The sequence below is a fragment of the Suillus discolor genome (assembly GCF_016758755.1).
Source record: "Suillus discolor strain FC423 chromosome Unknown F5147scaffold_110, whole genome shotgun sequence".
Lineage (NCBI taxonomy): Eukaryota > Fungi > Basidiomycota > Agaricomycetes > Boletales > Suillaceae > Suillus > Suillus discolor.
The window spans coordinates 15,259-33,022 of NW_024541357.1; the positions used below are offsets into that span (position 1 = coordinate 15,259).

The 17,764-nt window shown below is 48.7% G+C and overlaps 7 protein-coding genes across 7 annotated transcripts; 4 read left to right on the top strand and 3 right to left on the bottom strand.

The window, feature by feature from the left end:
• Positions 1–115: 115 nt before the first annotated feature.
• On the bottom strand, positions 116–3,373 carry F5147DRAFT_38856 (uncharacterized protein). The gene is made up of 10 exons (XM_041429552.1): positions 2,584–3,373; positions 2,413–2,466; positions 2,130–2,356; positions 1,411–2,055; positions 1,138–1,365; positions 941–1,087; positions 768–888; positions 697–708; positions 554–649; positions 116–501 (listed from the first exon to the last, which is right to left on the bottom strand). The coding sequence occupies exons 1-10, from the start codon at positions 2,996–2,998 to the stop codon at positions 218–220; spliced, it is 2,229 nt and encodes a 742-aa protein (XP_041285942.1). The 5' UTR covers positions 2,999–3,373; the 3' UTR covers positions 116–217.
• Positions 3,374–4,927: 1,554 nt separating this feature from the next.
• On the bottom strand, positions 4,928–6,537 carry F5147DRAFT_725647 (uncharacterized protein). The gene is made up of 2 exons (XM_041439128.1): positions 5,932–6,537; positions 4,928–5,876 (listed from the first exon to the last, which is right to left on the bottom strand). The coding sequence occupies exons 1-2, from the start codon at positions 6,360–6,362 to the stop codon at positions 5,123–5,125; spliced, it is 1,185 nt and encodes a 394-aa protein (XP_041285943.1). The 5' UTR covers positions 6,363–6,537; the 3' UTR covers positions 4,928–5,122.
• Positions 6,538–9,734: 3,197 nt separating this feature from the next.
• Positions 9,735–10,989, top strand: F5147DRAFT_38928 (ribosomal protein S26e). Its single transcript, XM_041429557.1, has 4 exons — positions 9,735–9,873; positions 10,021–10,198; positions 10,261–10,326; positions 10,384–10,989. Exons 1-4 carry the CDS (start codon positions 9,871–9,873, stop codon positions 10,518–10,520), a joined length of 384 nt encoding a protein of 127 aa, XP_041285944.1. The 5' UTR covers positions 9,735–9,870; the 3' UTR covers positions 10,521–10,989.
• A 1,210-nt stretch (positions 10,990–12,199) lies between these two features.
• F5147DRAFT_38952 (uncharacterized protein) lies at positions 12,200–13,055 on the bottom strand. The gene has a single exon (XM_041429558.1). The coding sequence runs from the start codon at positions 12,855–12,857 to the stop codon at positions 12,447–12,449; it is 411 nt and encodes a 136-aa protein (XP_041285945.1). The 5' UTR covers positions 12,858–13,055; the 3' UTR covers positions 12,200–12,446.
• Positions 13,056–13,694: 639 nt separating this feature from the next.
• Positions 13,695–14,873, top strand: F5147DRAFT_658363 (uncharacterized protein; the record flags this gene model as incomplete). The annotated part of the gene is made up of 4 exons (XM_041434429.1): positions 13,695–13,830; positions 13,889–14,205; positions 14,258–14,384; positions 14,650–14,873. 4 exons carry the CDS (start codon positions 13,695–13,697, stop codon positions 14,871–14,873), a joined length of 804 nt encoding a protein of 267 aa, XP_041285946.1.
• A 531-nt stretch (positions 14,874–15,404) lies between these two features.
• F5147DRAFT_552352 (uncharacterized protein) lies at positions 15,405–15,587 on the top strand (the record flags this gene model as incomplete). Its single annotated transcript, XM_041430428.1, has 1 exon — positions 15,405–15,587. A coding segment is annotated over one exon (183 nt), but the record flags the coding sequence as incomplete, so codon positions are not given.
• Positions 15,588–15,756: 169 nt separating this feature from the next.
• On the top strand, positions 15,757–17,086 carry F5147DRAFT_764531 (uncharacterized protein; the record flags this gene model as incomplete). Its single annotated transcript, XM_041440713.1, has 7 exons — positions 15,757–16,152; positions 16,180–16,199; positions 16,238–16,478; positions 16,609–16,659; positions 16,715–16,823; positions 16,871–16,923; positions 17,015–17,086. Coding segments are annotated over exons 1-7 (663 nt in total), but the record flags the coding sequence as incomplete, so codon positions are not given.
• Positions 17,087–17,764: the final 678 nt, after the last annotated feature.

Below are 17,764 nucleotides of genomic sequence, written 5' to 3' on the forward strand. Positions count from 1 at the left end.
GCAGGATTCCATAGCGAGTGTGGTAACTAGACATGAGAGAGGGGGCAAGATCGAGGATACACCGAAAACCCGAGAAATATGAAGTCGACTAGCGATCATCAAGAAACAGGGGAAGACGTTGAGGTAACAAGAAAATAATCATGAAGTCACGTCATGCTTAGGAGTAAGGTCCGGAACAAGTGGGTCGTGGTGCAATGAAGAAGCAGGCATCCGGGTATCACCGCAGAACGTTCAGCCTCTGGGCCAGTTTTTGAATCAGATCTTCATCAACGCCAAACTCTCGGGCAATGTCGTTGTATGGGCCGAGAGCAGGAACAGTACCGTGAGGGCTAGGAGCGGAGAGAGTGGCGTATGGACTAGGGACAGGGATATCGTTGTCACGGATGAAGACGCCGCTGTCAGTGCGGAAGTGCCCGCCCGGCAGTTGGAAAGCGGGAACAAACGGCGGAATAGAAGGCCTCACTAGACTGGAAATCATCTGGGCTTGTTGTGGCGCAAAGGCTGCGGATGATGGCGCTTAGCATTAAATCCAAAAATATCAGCAAAACAATACCTTGACAAGTCACCGCAGCTTGAAGAAGTTCATCCAGCAAATGAGATCCTTCCGTTATCGCATTCCCCACCCCTGTCATGAGAAGACCCAACGCCGCTACGGGATATTAGGTCACAGCTGGTCAAGTTATATGAGGAACTCACAATAAGTCAGATCTGTATGAAAATGACGTTAAAATACTACTTCAGGCATCGTTGGAATGGAGAACACGTACTGAACAAGTTATCTCGAAGGTTGTTGGTGCAGAATACTCGACCGTCAACGTCCACCGGGAACTTGGATAGGATGCTGATGAGGAAATGGAAGGGAAGAGAGGGAACTTTCAGGAAGTGCGACTATTAAAAAGCCTCAGCGAACAACATAACAAGCGAAACCATAATAACATACGCCAGGTGACTGCACGAGGTGCAACAAGGCCTTGAGTTCCGCGTCGGTGATGATGCCCATCTCGAGCGCCCCCCTAACCTGATCATTCCTCAAGCTAGTGAAAGATAATCTAGAGCCCTCGAAACCGCCTTTCCATGTCGGGAACAGCTGCCAAATGTTGTCAGACTTATAGAGGCTTTAGATCACGAACGTCGTACAGAACGCATCAGCTCTTCCTGCGAGCTGCGAGTGACGGTGACCCCCCGCGCACGCTTGCCTTTGCCGAGGACAGAGTTTTGCACGCCACGTAAAGCAGCCCTCGCATACTCCTCCGTGCCAAGCTCAACAAATGCGTGGCTGAGAGTTTTACCCCGCGAATCCAATAGAACATGCACTCGGACGACGGGCTGCTTGAGCCAGGTAATGATAGCTGGCGGAGTTATATCCTGCGACAAATCAGATACGCCACAAAGCCGGAAGTATGGACCCACCCAAGGCACATTGTCAATGCGAAGGACCACATTGTCGACTCTTTGTTGCTTAGGGGCTGGGGTAAAGTTGGGAGGGGACAAATCCCGTTGAAAATGGACGGGGAATTGGTCCATGGGTGGCGCAAAAGCTACGGGCTCAAAGCTGGGTAACAGAGGTCTGTTGGCTCTGCGAGGGCGTTGTTGCAAGGGAGAAGAACTTCTGTCTAGTGGAGTGAAAGCGGATAGGAAATTAAAATGCTGAGGTGAAGATGAGACCATGGAGCTGTCATCAAATGGCCGGCTTTGAAGTTGAAAATCTACGACGGACTCCTTGCAAACAGCACATTGCATGGCTTTTTCACCAACGATGTTGAGGGCACTTGTAAGGCATCCTGAACATAGAGGGTGTTCGCACGGCTTGAGGATTGCAAATCGACCGCCGTCACGACCGCAGACAGAGCAGGCTGTTGACGAGGTGACGGTGGCGTTCGATTGCATATTTGCTTGGAAAAACGACTCGCCGAAATGCTGTTGAACACACTCCGTAATCGTTGGAAGAACGGAACCGAAGAATGGGTCGTGCAAAGAGAAAGATTCAGCTGAAGGGAATGACTGAGGATAAGGTTCAAAAGTGTTCTCGTCGATGTCGAAGAGGTCGGTAGACATCTACATATAGAAAGCGGTGTACCGCATCAGCTGATCAATATATACGGATCAGCAAGAAGAAGTGAGTCACTGACCTGCCCAAATGAAGGCCGCCGTCGTGTGTGCGCGGGATCAGTCAAGCTTCCTTTGAATTTTAACTGGCTGACGTTTGTTGGTTTTGGTGGCGGTGTATTCAGCACTCCAAGAGCGCGGCGAGCGGGGGTTCTCAGAGCATATGGTGAGAGCGGGGTGCGAGGTGATGCTGTGCTGGAGATCGTCTGAGACCGCCGATGAATTGCAAAGAACGGCGGAGGGAGAAGTGCTATATAGGAAACTATCAGTGGTGTCGGAACGGAGCATTTTATGGCAGTGACAAACCTTCCTCGGTTACGAAACCTGTACAATTCATATCAGAATGAGTTAAATCGCTGGCTAAATGCGCATATATGCAGTTTTAGTCCACGGAGGAGCGAAATAGGACAGCAATGACAACCAAAATTTCATAATGTTGCGTGAGTAACATAGAACAATTGACGGATGTATGCGCACCTTCATCATCGCCATAATTAGAGTCATCTGCACTTGAGACTTTAATACCGTTGTCATTGGCACGCGAGCGCCAATTCTCAGCTATGTCCGCAAGACTCTTGTCCACAAAAATTGCATCATTTTCGGTCGAGGGAGACGCAGTATAACGTTTATTAAAGCTAGAAGCCGATCCTGGGGTGGTTATAGTTGAACTTGATGCAGTCGAGAATGAACGGAGGCTCAATGGTGTATATGGCGTAGAGTAAGTGCTTGCGGGGGTAACTGGCGATCGATACGAAGCCTTTTGAGGGCGGACTAAACGCTGGGGAGTTACTGGTGCCGCGAATAGCCGCTCTGATCGGTTCAGACGAGTACAAGCGGGTGAGGTGGGGGCAGAGGCGGGTACAGTTGGAACTGAAAGCGAGTGCTTGTGCATAGTGGCTATTGGTATCCATGTAACCAATGCACAGTAAGAAGCAAGGAAACGAGGAGAGTCGTTAAGAACAAACACCTTTGTTTGTCCAGGCTCGCAACAAAGGAGGCTATACACGAATGGAAGAAACGTCGAAAGTCTTGGTGGCCCAGAACAGGATGTCACGGTTGCCCCTTGCAACGACGGAGTCCAATATTTTCCTTAATGATATAAACCTGTTCTTGTTGGGAATCAAACGCAGCTGGTAGATGATGATCGTGGTTGGGAAGAGAGAAGGAATTGATGGTGTCCCGACTCCCGAATGACGACCAAAGTGAAAATAACAAGCTGAACCCGAAAGAAACTAATGCAAGCCAAAGCGTGTGGGAACATGCCTTATGATGGGCGCGTCGCGTAACAAGTCACGTGCATTCTGACCTCTTTTCCCTGACGCCGCCATGCCCTTTCGAGATGACTTGTGTGCAGATCAGCTCGCCACAGATTTCTGCGTGAGCTCTTTTAGCGCTGATTTATCTCTGATTTCAGCTTCATCCTATGAGAAATGTCGAATTTTTGTTCACTTTACCGTTGTCGCGGAAGAACAAGAACGACTGTTGTTCTAACGGTCACCTTCATATGTGTCGCATATGCTTTGAAATACGCACTAGATTCCTGTTGGCACCGACCGACTGGAAGACAAATCTATTGACACCTGTTCAAATCAAATCAAACCATACGTGAGTGTCCACGTTCTCGAAAGCGTCTCTAAAGAAGTTCAATGAACCACAGACCAGTGCTTACTCACGGTGTTGGAAAATATAATTTGCCAGCCTCGCAAGTCATCGATCATCTTCGAACGATTTTCTCGAAGGAACGCTAAAACTTGCCTCCAGCTGATGACCGATGCATTTGTAGCTGGCGTGCCCAGCCCTTCACCGTATCGCCGCTTCAAATCATCATCCACTTCCAAGCACTAGACATTAGTCCGATGACAATGGAATGACCTGCAAAAAATGCGCAGGCCGTCACCGTATGTATATATTCGGAACCTTCAGTCATTCCTGTCGAGCGCAGTCGCAACACCATATTTTCCTACGCCTCATGTTAAAAGAATCTCCTGTGCGTACAAGCGGAATTTCAGTATCCGACGGAAACGCCTCCTGACTGTGCTCCCCAGAGCGAAGCAGCCGTCGCCGTATGAACTGGAACGGCTGTCTCTGACCGAGTCGGCACTGCGCACATTGGATGAAATGTCTTAGTCCGTTGAGCACGCAAGGTCCTTCCACACGGATCCCATTCCACATCTTGATCAACTGCCAGGTTAGTCAATGCCGATCCCGTTGGTGATCAGGGCCTGCGATAAGTGCCGCAATTGATTCCTGGATTACCTTACTGTTAACGGATCTCTCGTCGCCGTCCATCTACAAGTTCGAATCGAACGGATATGTCATCACTCGTCCCTGACAATCGTGAGTACGGGTCCAATTTGTCTGCCCCTGACTCATCCGACTCGCAGAATGACACATATGGAATTAATACGAATGCAGTTGAGCTCCAGTGCATTGCAATCCTAAATTTTGGAGCTGTGCACCATCGGCTCCCTACGTAGCCGTATATATGCATATTACGGAATCTTGTCAATTGGTGGCCTGTGACTGGACAATCGTCGGCGGTCGGCTGGCGCTTCTTAGCCCAGCCTTGACTTATACTCGATGAAGACTAGCTAGGGTCAAGCTTCGAATACTTCCCGTAGACCCTTCGCAGTGTCCGAGCCCATCCTGTAAGGGCCGATCCGCTACGTGCGGAAGCGGTAGAATTGAGCAATAGCATATATGGCGTGTATTTCAAGAGTGATGATGATATTCTAAGACTGTAAATTCTAGGCAAAGGTCTAGCTAAATATCAGGGTCTTCGGACATAATGCTTTGACCAGATACGCAAATGCAGGCAATCTAGCGAATAATTTTGCTCCCTTAGGCGGAGCTGGTATCTTTGGTATAAAGAGGCAGTACATCTAGCAATTGAACAATAAGTATACAATGAAATGCCTGATTCGGCATGGGGGGATGGGTTGTTTTACAGGAGCCCGAGGGAAAAAAAAAGTCCAACAAAAAGATCCACACTAACCCAAAAAAAAAACTACGCAGTTTACAAGCTCCAGACCCTTTGAGCACCTTCACCAAAATCCAACTCCACGCTCTTGAGAGAATCCCATTGGTTTGAAGTGAGAAACTGTTCGATAGCATCCTGCCAATCCTCGAATTCATCAGATGCGCATTCCCGTGTGAATGTATCCTGAGCAGCACACATTGCTGCGTTGACGATAGTGATCCGCTTGATTTCACAAGCGGACAATACATTGAGCATGGGAAGAAGGTCATCCAAAGCGACTCGCTCGGCATCCACGTGAAAGTTTGTGAGAGTAGGTAGAGGGGAAATGACGGATTCATGCTCCGCGGCCATCCAGTCCTTTCCGAGGCAAGTAGATGGTTGAAATTCGCCAAAAGGAATTCCTGTTTTGAAGGACCGCAATACAGGACCGCACGCCCGAAGCCACGCCAAACAGGCCTTGTTCTCTACTTGGCCATCTCTGTACATGCTTCCGGAGAGTGATACACGCTCCAGCTGTGCCACTTTCCCCTGCACACACATATTCTCATCGCAATCGATCCATACGTCCCTCAGCTCAAGTGACTTGAGAGTGGGAAGTTTTAGGAGGCTGGGAAGGCAAAGCTCTTCTCCGAGGATAGGGTGAGAAGGGACGTCATGGTCGTTGAGCACCAACGGAACGCCCGGGGGAGAGCAGTTGTCTACATGCAGTGCTGAACGAGTGATACGGGACAGTGTGAGATGAGTGAGGGATGACAAGGACGCGGCAAGGGAGACTGCGACACGCTCAGATCTGTGTGGGGGACCAATCAGACAAACGTTGTGCAAATAGCGTCACGATGACTTACACAGGCGCAGTCTCTTCTTGACCCCAACAGCCGATCTCAAATTTTTGAACCGTTGCAAGAGTAGCAAACACAGATGTGATTTTGGATGCATCAAGTGATGCCGCGAGCGAGAGCGATAGGGACCGCAGGCGAGAACAAGTGACAAGGATGGTTGCAAGGTCTTCAGTGCAGTCAACTTCTTGTGTGACTGGATTCTCGCCGGGTTTCGTGCAGACGCTAAGACGCCTTACATGGGCCCCGTATCTGGCTGGTACGTGCATGGCGAATGATTTGAGAGCACTACGAGATGTAATTGTGACATCGGAAAAGATTTGAGGGGCGAGAATATTATAGGAGGTTCGGGAGGTACGTGAAAGAGCACGAGTGTCCCGGGGAGGGAGGAAGCGAGCAACAGCTAAGTGGAGTTCAGTTGGAAGGTGGTTCCAAGTCATGATGAATGGATGGTGGGGAAGATGGAATGGAGTGAAGCTAGGGCTATTTGTAGTTTTGATATCAGGTTGTAGATATTGACATGGTCTGCGGATCAAGTTAACAAATTGAAAGAACTAATCTCCATCTTTATCGGGGGGGAGTCGCTTGGTGCATTCACGTTCCATGGTACTCGGCTTAAGCCATAACTTAGTCGACTTCTCTCCGAGATCAAAGGAGACCTCGATTTCCTAATTGAGATATCAATCCCACGATCAACTTTACTCGTTCCGCATTTATCCGCCAACCAGCTTCTACCGCGGCGCGCTTGCTGTGCACAATACCATCCTTGTTTGTCGGCACAAGTACTACGATAGTTGTCATCCTAGGACTTCATTTCATATATATATCCGTTTAATTTATACAAGCCTTATCGTGAGACCGAAGATCATCATATCTACAGCATGTAGCTATAATTGCATCCGGTCACGACCCTGATTGGTGATTTTAAACAGTGAGCAGCGGCCTCTGGAGGCGTTTAATTCATCACTAGCTAGATCTCAGATGCTAGAGGAGCTAGTGGAATGGTAAGTGCCTATTGGATGACCATACTCCAACTCACGTTACTAATTTGATATGATTGGATCCTGGACTAGCACTCCATCTCACCCTTGGCCTATCTCCGTCTACTGGGCTGTACAGGCATAAACAATCACGTGCAACCCGGGTCAATTTGTGGTCACCCCTGACTTTAGGCGGCCCTGCACAGGCTGGCGTCGCTTTGGATGCTGAGGCTGCTAACATTTTGACCTGTCACCGCTGGGTTTTGCTGTCAGGTCTACATCCATCTCCGTCACGCTAATTGTACCGAACCTGACTAAAATGGACTATTGGCATCAGTATCAAAAGACGCATCAAGGGTCTTTTACAAGGTGCCCCAATCGCTGTCGTATATTGAACCCCCCGGATTGGCACTGCCTTTTTGTTTGGTTACTACGGTCTGAAATCATCGTAAAACCCCATTTCCGAAGTGCTTCGATACTGTCAGAATAGTGGCTGAGTGAGTGCTTCTCTCCACCCGGATCCGGCGTTTGAGCTCTGGGTTTTGGAAGAAATGATGATATTATCCACGTAACCAGGCGGTGGCATGAGCACCCGTCAATAGTTACCCGAAATTGCGCTGGTGGACGTAGTACCCAGAAGGATGCTGAGCAGTCCTCACAGTTGACTATGGGTCCGGCTCATGTATTGCCGCTATTGCTCTGGATAGGCCACGCTCCGGTTACATTTGCTAGAGTAGGAATACTAGCGCCTATCGTAATCCTACTCCATTTCCTGATCTTCTAGTGGGGCGGGCGATTTTCCCCAAACGGAGTGGGCCCTATTGGCCTCCTCAGGATCGACCAAGGGCTCAGGCCATCGGTGACAGATTACAATCAGGCCCTGGTAGTCGATCCTGTATGCTGGATTTCCATTAACGCCGACTGACACGTTACATGACTTGGAATATAGCAAACAGTGCATTCTCCGATAGGCTCGACGCGCAAAATGACTTCCTGAATCAATTGAACGTTCCGCACAGTTTCAGAGCCCTCGCGATTCGTAGTTGCTGTATACATTCGCCGAGAGCAACGCATCGTCGTCTTTAGTATTGATGATCAATTATGGTAAGATTAATACTGGTTTTGGGTGCCGTCGGGATGCCAATTGCACAGGTTCCCTCAAAACAATATCAATCGCACTCTCTACCAGTCACCGTGTCGTACGGAGTTGACCTTACCGTCGCAGTTCATGTAGCGTCGGTCACCGCTGATGCTGGGAGAATGTGACGACATGAAGCATTTACCAGTGAGTGCCTGGTTTCGTCCTTGTTAACGTGGCACCTGATCGAATCTTCGAACTATTCTATCACTCGCTTCGAAAAAAATTACCTGTGGAGTCGACTTCTAGAATTCGTGCGAGCACGGATCCGGCACACCCTTCGCTCTTCCGTATACACGATCGAATACTAAAATTGCCTCATTTGGGAAAGTCTTCTATTTCGCACCCCGCGTGTCAAGTTTCAAGATCATCATGATGTGAGTTCGAGTTCAGCCAATTGGCACATGGAACTGTGACTCTTTCGTAATATCAAGCGTGCTAATCACATGTATCCAGAACAGCTTTCTGAATGGTCCCACGTGAAGTAGCGCTGGCCCATGGTCGAGCCACTGTTCAAATGACTCCCGCGTGCTCCCTCGAACCTGGCCCAGTGTCAACCTCGGCCTAACGTCTCGGTCTCTTCATCACGGACATCGTCGACTCCTACTCTCCGACTCGGCCCCGTGCCTTCGCACCGATTAATTGTCCGACTGCTTATCGATATCGATTAGTGTCTGAATGCTGTGGAGCATCACCTCACCGATCATCTACAACCTCCGGCAGAAGATTACGACTTTTCACATGCACATCCAATGCGTCTTCAGAGGCTATTACCATGCGGACACCGCATTAGAGCGTAAACTGCGCGTCGATTCGACCGCTAGAGTTTGAGCGTTGACATGTCATTCATACCCGTCCTTGTGGATGGTGATACGCCGATGAGGTACTAGTCCACTATTGTCCATTTGATGCTGTAAATGCCCTCATTCTCTTCATTGCAACCGCACATCACCTTGATTGACTGTTCTTGTAAGCGAGGCGACGCCGAATTAAGGGCATAAAAGGAACTACACACTCCGGATGCGTAGGATCAAGGTCGTCACGTCCACACACTACTACATACTTCAAACAACATAATGACGGCGAATCCTCAGTAGAGACCGGGCTCGAGTTGCCTAGTTTAGGTTTAGCTGCTCCTTGACGTAGCAACTTGATTCGCTCCCGAGTTCAATATAATTCTCCTATCTTGGCCGGCGTTGAACCTTAGTTTCATACAGCACACGTAACTATTCATGTCCGTATTCTGAACAAGATGTGAGCATCAAAACATATTGGACATTCACTTCACTGGATTCAACTACCGGAACGCTCGTTCGATCAAACATGATTTGTTAGTGGAGTGATATGTTTCGTTGCGTGATGAAATGTAAAGCTTCCGGTCTCTGTGAGTCGGGTTAGGGTTCAAACGTTCACTGACAGTGGTTCGCTGTGCGAACTTACTTATGACCTTGCTCCGGGCAATTTTTTATTCGTGGGAACTATACAGCAGGTTACAAGTAGGTTATGTATGGGGTGTTTTCTTCTGACAACAGCGTCCTTGTTTCCTCGAATATGTCTGATAACTTGATTGTAAAGTTTGTGGTATTTTTATTTAATCCTGTGTTTTGATATTGATGGTTTTCTATTAAATGATTTCTGCAATTTGATTGTGATTGCACAGCATGATGTTCATGTCAGGTGACTGACAGCCCGCAAGGTAACTTAGGGCAGGTTTGGTGTGTTGACGCAGCGTGAGAGCCTTTGCGGTACTTGCCGTGGCTAGAATTTGGGCTATCGATACCGACGACAAGCAACGTCCGACGACCTCAAGACACCTCGAAACTTTGCAACATGGTAAGTCACCTCTAGCCACCTGCGGAACCTCAGATATCTCGTATACTCGAGTCGCAGTCTGTTTCTTTTCGGAGATGCGACGGATTGGCATCACCTCCTTCAGATACATGGCATATACAAGGCTTTGACTCAACCTCTCCCTGACAGACCAAGAAAAGAAGAAATGGCGGCCGTAACAAGAAGGGCCGTGGCCACGTCGGTTTCGTTCGTTGCTCGAACTGCTCCCGTTGCGTCGCAAAAGATAAGGCTATCAAGCGTTTCACGGTGAGGAACATGGTCGAGAGCGCGGCCGTTCGAGATATCAGCGAAGCTAGTGTCTACCCAGGTGCGATCCTTCGAATTCATCGTCTATATATACGGGGTCTCATATTCTTGTAACAACGCTAGAATACGTGATTCCAAAACTCTATATCAAAATCGCATATTGTGTATCTTGCGCTATTCACTCGCATGGTGCGTATCCTCGAACGTTCTCTTGTTACACCTATGAATCTCGTCTGTCACTTCTAGTTGTACGTGTACGATCACGCGAGGGCCGCCGTAACCGTGCCCCTCCCCCACGCATTCGATGGAAAGATGGCAAGAAGGTGAACCCTGCTGTCGCTGCTGCAGAGGATGCCAAGGCAGCTGCCGCAGGAAAGGCATAAGGCTGAGCGATATCACCACTTTGTGTTTTTCCCGCTACCGTTAGGGAGTAGGTCTCATAGCTTTCACTTTTATCCTGCAAAATCTGTGCAATTATTCCATCTGTCCAACCCAGGCGACTGCGATCGTTCTGGAATGTAGGCTGGCGGTCATTTGTCTTGTGTGTCCCTTTTGCGTTTGCCTCTCGTTCCTTGTCTCGCAATCTCTGTATCCTAGTGTTGGCCTTCATTGGGCCCCTTCCTGTTAGAGTCTCATTTGAGTTCATTATTCCTCATGCCCTTGTGTCTTCTGATGTCGGTCGTCGTTTGCAGCCTGGTGAATGGGTTGTCGAGATTCTGACTGCTTATGAGAAATGCTCGCTCGCCACCGACGTGGAGTTTGGAGTAGCTTGCACGATGTTGTCATTGGTATGCATTGGTTCAGTGCATAGCGCGAGGTTGTTCGCGGTGACAATCCAGCTACCATTTTGACACTGATGCACACCGATGACGGTAGCTGCACGAGATCCCGGCTTCCCAGTCTCAGGAGAAATAAGAGATTCGCACTCATCTGTACCATATTCATATACAGTTCCTACAGGCTACGGTTGAATGTTGGAATCACCTGACGCCACGCGCCAAGACGGATCCGAGACGCCGGAGCGGCCCACGGTAATCAGGAATCTCACTCTTGACGAGCGTGCGGTAATTATTCATTATCATTTTTCTTTTGCAGCAGCAGGTCAGTAGCTCGAGTATTCTGATGGAGTTGCATATTGATGTCTGGCAGTTAACATCGATTATGATTATTTCTCGAGACATTCGGTGGGTCATGGATTGAGGTTCCCGATGTTGTGGAGTTCGGGGGAATGAAGGTATAGAACAAGTATCGAAGGAATTACAGTAATTCAGTTCAGTACGCACTCACCATGTTCCGTCTTAGTTCCTGGAGGCTAACAAGAACGAGCGACAAGAGTGCTCAACGTTTCTGTTGTGAGGAATGCGGAGTTCTTGCAAATCGTTCGTAGTTCTCAGTTGTAGCTTCCTAATACATGCTTTTTTTGAGTGAAGTGAACTCCATTACATTGACTAGTTGGATTCATAACAATGTTATCTGCAGCTTCGCATTTGAAGTGCCCTCGTCATCTACATATTCCGTATTACTACGACAGCACAATGGCAAGTCAGTTCGAGTGATTAAGGAGAAGTGCGAAATGCCTCCTCGATTGATAAATAAACTTACTTGTGTAATACCCAATCGCCCACCTCATTCCATATGTTCCAAGTCATTTTGGGAGGAGGCCTGAATTCAATGCCCTCGGGAGATCTATAGTAGACATCAACGGAAGCACAAGGAATAAAGTCCAAGTTGTGAACATAAGACAGTCGGCACACCAGAATTCATGGAGTCACAACAAATTCAACCTACTGCCAGGGTACAAGGGCCATAAATTCTGTGCCTGTTATTGATAATATAATTTTCAGCGCTTCAGGTGGGGCTGCACGACCAGGTTTCCGGCTATGTGCCTCGATCGAAAGTACAGCGTCAAAACGCGCTGGATAGCTATGCTGACTAAGACCAATGTCGGCGCAGCATAATCCATTGCTAGGCTCCAGTATGTAGAAGCGAAGCCACCATATGCGTCCTGCAAGGGATGCCATCAGATCAATGAAGGAACAAGGCGAGAGACTTGGACCACACACCCCCTGCGACAAATTCGAAGCGCAGACTTTTGGCAGTAGCAGTGCGCAGGCGTTTCTGGAACATCCTGATTCGAAAAACAACATCGAACTGGTTGGTGGGTTCGTCACATGTATGTACCTGGACTTCATCTGGTAGACATCCTAAAAAGCATCTCGAACGCCTGTCACTTACTAGTATCCAAATCAGTGGTTTCTCCGGTGGACATTGCTGTGTACTACTACTTACAGTTTCCAAAATTTAGCTCCTTAAACATTGTAGTCGTTGGTTATCATACAGGCAATGCGCAAGTCGGAAGAAACAGAGGGACTCGTGCCGGAAATGAACTTGATAAATGTCCAAAGAGCTTGTGGCCGATTGTTCACAATTGCCCAATACAGTGCTGTGTGGCCCTCGATATTGAGTTGTTTCAGGAGTTTGGAGAACTCGGTAGCTGGGAGAGCAGCAGCACAGGCATTGACATTTGGAACCACAGAAGAAAGGATGAAGTCAGGGGCTAAGACGATGTCACGGATGCGGGATAGAACAGCTGTACGCTTTTTCTTCATGAGACCAAAGGAGAATATAGATGATTGATCGCATTGAATGGGACTTGCTAAGATTGTGTCATACGAAGGAGGTGTACTGCTGTCATCAGCGACTTTGGAATCGGTAGCCATTGATGCATCGATGTTGTAGTAGGCGGTAGTAGAGTGCTGGTGCAACGCCTAAGATTGAAATAGGGGGTCAAATACCGTGACCAGCCAAGCTTTATAATACCGTCGGATACTCGAGTGCATTCTCTTCCACGCCCACGTACTAAATCGACATCAAATGCCATTCTACCGTCAACACGTCGAACAAGGTCGCCTGAAATTACACTATGTTAGATCAAAGGACAATCTCACCGAATCGACATCTTTACTAAGCCCCCCGAAAAGACTTCAAGCGTCTTCGCAACTGCTTGGGCCTCCGGTAAATCGATCAAGGAGGAGTTTACAGCCGTGGATGGAGTCGAGGAGGTTGGTGCATTGGTGCACGTGTTTTGCGACACAACCACGGCATCTGTCGGAGTATGATGTTTGGCATACAAACCATCTATATATGTTTGATTTCCTGCTGTATCACTCTTCCCTCACTCCGTTATATCAGACTGAGGGTGAGTCATTCTTTTCTCGTCTCGCCGTACTTAGATCACTCACGCTCGTACTCATACTAGTGTCTAGATTCTCAAAACGATCCAGCCATTCATAATCCCCACTGCGCAGAGCTAAGGGGTTTTCTAAGTTAGCCGTACTGTCTTTGCGCACCCGCCACGCTGCACCATCTCTCAGGTCTGTCTTTCGTACGAAGCTCCTCCAAAGACATCTCCATCTGACACTAACCATTTTGCCATCAACCAGCTTCGTCCGACGCGCTACACTCGCCCACTGAATCAGTGCACTCGTCTTCGACCCGTTCAGGCTCACCCGCCCCTCACAGTTCACCTTTTGCACCCAGGTTCAGGCCACACTATCATGACGGATCAAACGGACCCATCTTCCAGTCCTAGTATGCCGTTGTTGCCGATCTCCCCCAAGCCTAATGGGAAAGGCGAGGGAAAGTACTCGGAGGCAGAGGCAGAGAGGGAGGAAGCAGAGGAAGGAGGCCGAGGTGGAGAGGACTGAGGAGCACCGGGTCCGCAATGTTGAGAACACGCAACACACTCCAGCCTCAAACTTGAAGAGAATATTCGTATATTTGGTGATAAGATTAGCTCTGGGATTCTCGTCGGGACTCGAGCTGCGATCCGACAACTGGACGGCTTTGCTTGCACGGGCGGAAAAGCGGTCGAAGACATACTTCGCATCATCGGCCATCGTGCTATTTATCGCGATGCTATTCATGGTCGCCACTCCGGACCCTTCAACAACCTCCACTGCCTCCCTCACGGCGCTTGTAGTGGCCGCCCTTTCGTCATTTGGCTCGCTCACTTGTAGTGTTTCCACTATCCCCAGGATACCAGACGTTTCTTTGATACAAATTAAAGTGAGTCAAAGTGTTATTTTCGAGTTAATTCTCTGACGCCTATGTCCCTTAGCGTTTTGTTTCAAACGAATCATTCCACGCTGCGTTCCCTCTCTCGTTGTTATGCATCCCGATCCTGTTTAACGTCGTCGCCAACTTTGCCTTGGTGGTCGCCCTTACGATCATGGTATGGGAACAAAGTACGAGCACTCCACTACGGGTTTTTTTCATTGTGTTCGACGTTGTATTAACAGTGTCCTTCTTAGTAATAGGGGGCATATATTCCTAGAGTCGATTACCATATCATACGATCTCCTCGATTTGTAACCTGCATCCACTGTATACAAGACTTTGTTCCGTTCACCCTTCATAGTACTGAGTGATGTAACCGACGTCTGTTTAGGTGCGATTCTAAGAAGGATACCAGCTGTGTAAAAGGCATGCACGCTATAGCCGGCATCGCAGTATTCTGGAATCATGCTAATGCACCGATCTATATGGCGATCCCCAAACAAATGGGGGTGCCAGTCAGAATTCCTTGCGAGGGCAAAGACCAGTTCGAGATAGTACAAGTCACGGTAATCGTCGAAAAAGCGGTGACGATTATCATTAGCGGGTGTTGTACCCGAGTGTGGACAAAGCACGGACAGGATAGCGGGGGAGAGCTTGGTCAAAACGATGTCCCGTAGCCTCGCATTATCAATGCATAGATCGAGGCGATTTCTTCTTGGTCACTAATTTCTACACAGCGTTAATGATTTACGATTAGTTCTATATAATTCTACGTACATGCTGTAGCTCACAGATTACCAGTAACATCTCAATCAATTACTGTTTAAGTACACACCGTTCCCATCTACTGCCGAGCAGACTGTTACTAATTCAGCCAGTGTGACTGTTCGTTCGGACATGAATGTAACCCACGAAGTAGCCCATCAGCAATAGTGTATACGGACTCTGACTCCATCTGCAGAGTAGACTGCTCGTCATCTGGATTCTGCACCAAACGCTGATAAATGAGTTACGATACCATGTCTACACCAGAAGTATATTCAATCGCCAAAACTCCAGTGACGTGCCACGGTGTATTCAACGCGGACCGCAGCCGTACGTCCTACCTTGATGTATCTTTTGAATACTAAGTCGCGAACGTTTCCTTCGACACAAAGGAGCTTGAATGACAACAACGTCCAGATATACGCCAAGCAGGGAAAGGAGCGGATTCCAACCGCATCGTCCCCGCCTCACAAGATCGCTGCGGCCAATGCATACCTCCCGATCTGCTTACTGGAAATTTGGTGTGGAAGCCTACTTTAGCGCTTCTTCGTATCAATTGCAACAGAACCACTGCCTCTGTCCATTGGAGCACCAATAAAGACAAATTTACAGTCGCCAGTGGTGCAGCATATCCTCTTCTCTGCGAGATGACGTCATTTCTGAAGGACTCACCGTGATCGAGTATGGGCCGCTGTTTCCGCAAATGAGCACTCAGTTCTGTCACAGAGCAGTGGTGGTGGGACGTGATGAGAAGCGCGTGGAACTGTATTCCAGGTGATTTTGACAACACACGCTGTTTCGAGCACCTTCTTGTTCTGTGTAAGAGTGGAAGTCATTGGACAGTGCATGTACGGAAGCGCGAAGTATCAAGACCTGAACGAAACCGATATTGAATCATCAGTCCTCTCTGACTTGGTAGACCCATGTCAGGCGTGAGGCATGAGATGCAGATATTCCGGAGACCAGCATGTAAATGTTGACTGGTGGAGGGGAGTTGTTCCACGGGGATGAAAATAGACACTGTCACAGGTGAGGTTCTGCGCTCGGCAGCGCCGGTTACATCCCTTCATCAATATGCACAGGAAGACGAAGATGGGACAACAAACGCAGGCTTATTCATCTCCGTACCACACTCGACCACCTTCCTCATTCTCGGATGAACGGATGATTGTGGAATGGGGTATAGGCAATGTGAGTTTTGGAGGACATTTGATGTAGATTGCGCTTTCTGGAGGTAAGTACCCGACCCATCTAGCTACTTCATGCACACTCATAGACACTCCCAAAACCCTGCCTCGCCCTCTGAATCCCCCACATCCTTTAAAACATACATGGAAACACATGGTCCTGCACAACTGGCGTACCGCGCCAAGGACGTTCCCGATCTGTTTTTTTGGAAGGAGGACAGGCTTGTGCTATGGGTGACTTCGGCAAATTTTGTGAAGGGTCGTGAAGTTGGAGATGGGAATGCTAAGAGGGTTGAGGAGGATGGTGCGGGGCATGAGTGTACGAGTAGGGTGCAGGGGAGGCTGGGTCATCTGAGATAGTGGTTGGGTTGTGAGGCCGCAATATCTGCTTTATTTTTGGGTATGAGAATTGTGTTGAATGTTCCAGAATATGTATGATATCATGACACGAGTTATATAGGTCTATGTTGACCAAAAGCCACATTACGACCCGAATCGTGGACTGGGCCTAGTGCGTGCAGCCGTCATCGCACATCACGACGTCCGTACGGAACCTCGCTTTCCAGTTTGCGAATATATCAGGCAGGCAAAGCTCTTCGGCGGTTTGGGGTAGAGCAAGGAGGATGCAGAGTGCACCGGCCCAAGAAAGTTGGCAAGACCCGGGGGAGAGCAAGAGTGCGCACATGACTGGAGATCCGAGGAATGTGGCGTGTGAAACTTAGAACTTGGGGGATCGATCGATCCTCCACCAAGAGCTAAAGGAGCTCATGTGCGAGTGAGTCTAGCTAGGAGGGTGAACCCAACCCTAACCGGTAACCAGTAACAAATGGTCACTTGCGATATTCTACAGTACACAGCCAAGCTAGACCCATGAAGAGGACGAGAAGGAATTTCCAGAGGATAGCGGCATGGTTCTGCTCTGTGACGATAAGGATGTGGTACGAGTCCCGGAGGATTAACCTCCGGGTGATTCGCGCGAATTCTTTGTCGAGTTCCTTTTCGTTTCGGTACTCATCGTTATCTTATCACCTTCAGAACCTCGTGCTAAGTATCTTTTCTATAGTTGCTTCTTCCTTCTCGCACATCTTGACGTTTGGTACTTAAAGTCTCTCTCGCGTACGTTTCACCCCAGCGTTGCTTGTCACGATCGCTGAGACTCACTTGGTGTTTAGCTTCTACACTCTGGGCTGCTCTGCATCGACTCTGGGCTGCTCTGCGTCGGCGCCTCTCTGCGTCGACTCTGTGCTGCTCCAAACCGAAGTATGCTCGGTCTGTATTGTTTGGGACTCGCACCCTCCCGTTGTCTGCACTCTCACACCCAACTAACTGTTATTTACACGATGCAGCAAGCAATAGTGGCACATTTTACAGCCCTCTCACATTTGCCTGCATCTAGGCAGGTAGTGGACAGCAAAAGGAACCAAGCGCTCATCTGAGTTGATCATGGACGTACCTCCATCTTCATCATCCGAGCCGCTAATAGGTATATCCTGGTCTCCATCGTCCCATGCGTCAAATTCAATGGCGTTGGGGTGGCGCTGCTCTACATTGGTGCGTTTTCATAAGCTGCTTGGGCTGGGAAATGTGTTGAGTTGAGGCTGCAAGCCTGCAGGATG

Coding starts and splice junctions, on each gene's coding strand:
- F5147DRAFT_38856 (XM_041429552.1), bottom strand. CDS start 2,998: ATGCACAAGCACTCGCTTTCAGTTCCAACTGTACCCGCCTCTGCCCCC. Junction 1,088..1,137: donor AGGAAGAGCTGATGCGTTCT/GTACGACGTTCG, acceptor AACATTTGGCAG/CTGTTCCCGACATGGAAAGG. Junction 502..553: donor AGCTGCGGTGACTTGTCAAG/GTATTGTTTTGC, acceptor CATCATCCGCAG/CCTTTGCGCCACAACAAGCC.
- F5147DRAFT_725647 (XM_041439128.1), bottom strand. CDS start 6,362: ATGACTTGGAACCACCTTCCAACTGAACTCCACTTAGCTGTTGCTCGC. Junction 5,877..5,931: donor CAAGAAGAGACTGCGCCTGT/GTAAGTCATCGT, acceptor TCCCCCACACAG/ATCTGAGCGTGTCGCAGTCT.
- F5147DRAFT_38928 (XM_041429557.1), top strand. Junction 10,199..10,260: donor CGAAGCTAGTGTCTACCCAG/GTGCGATCCTTC, acceptor TAACAACGCTAG/AATACGTGATTCCAAAACTC. Junction 10,327..10,383: donor TTGCGCTATTCACTCGCATG/GTGCGTATCCTC, acceptor TGTCACTTCTAG/TTGTACGTGTACGATCACGC.
- F5147DRAFT_38952 (XM_041429558.1), bottom strand. CDS start 12,857: ATGGCTACCGATTCCAAAGTCGCTGATGACAGCAGTACACCTCCTTCG.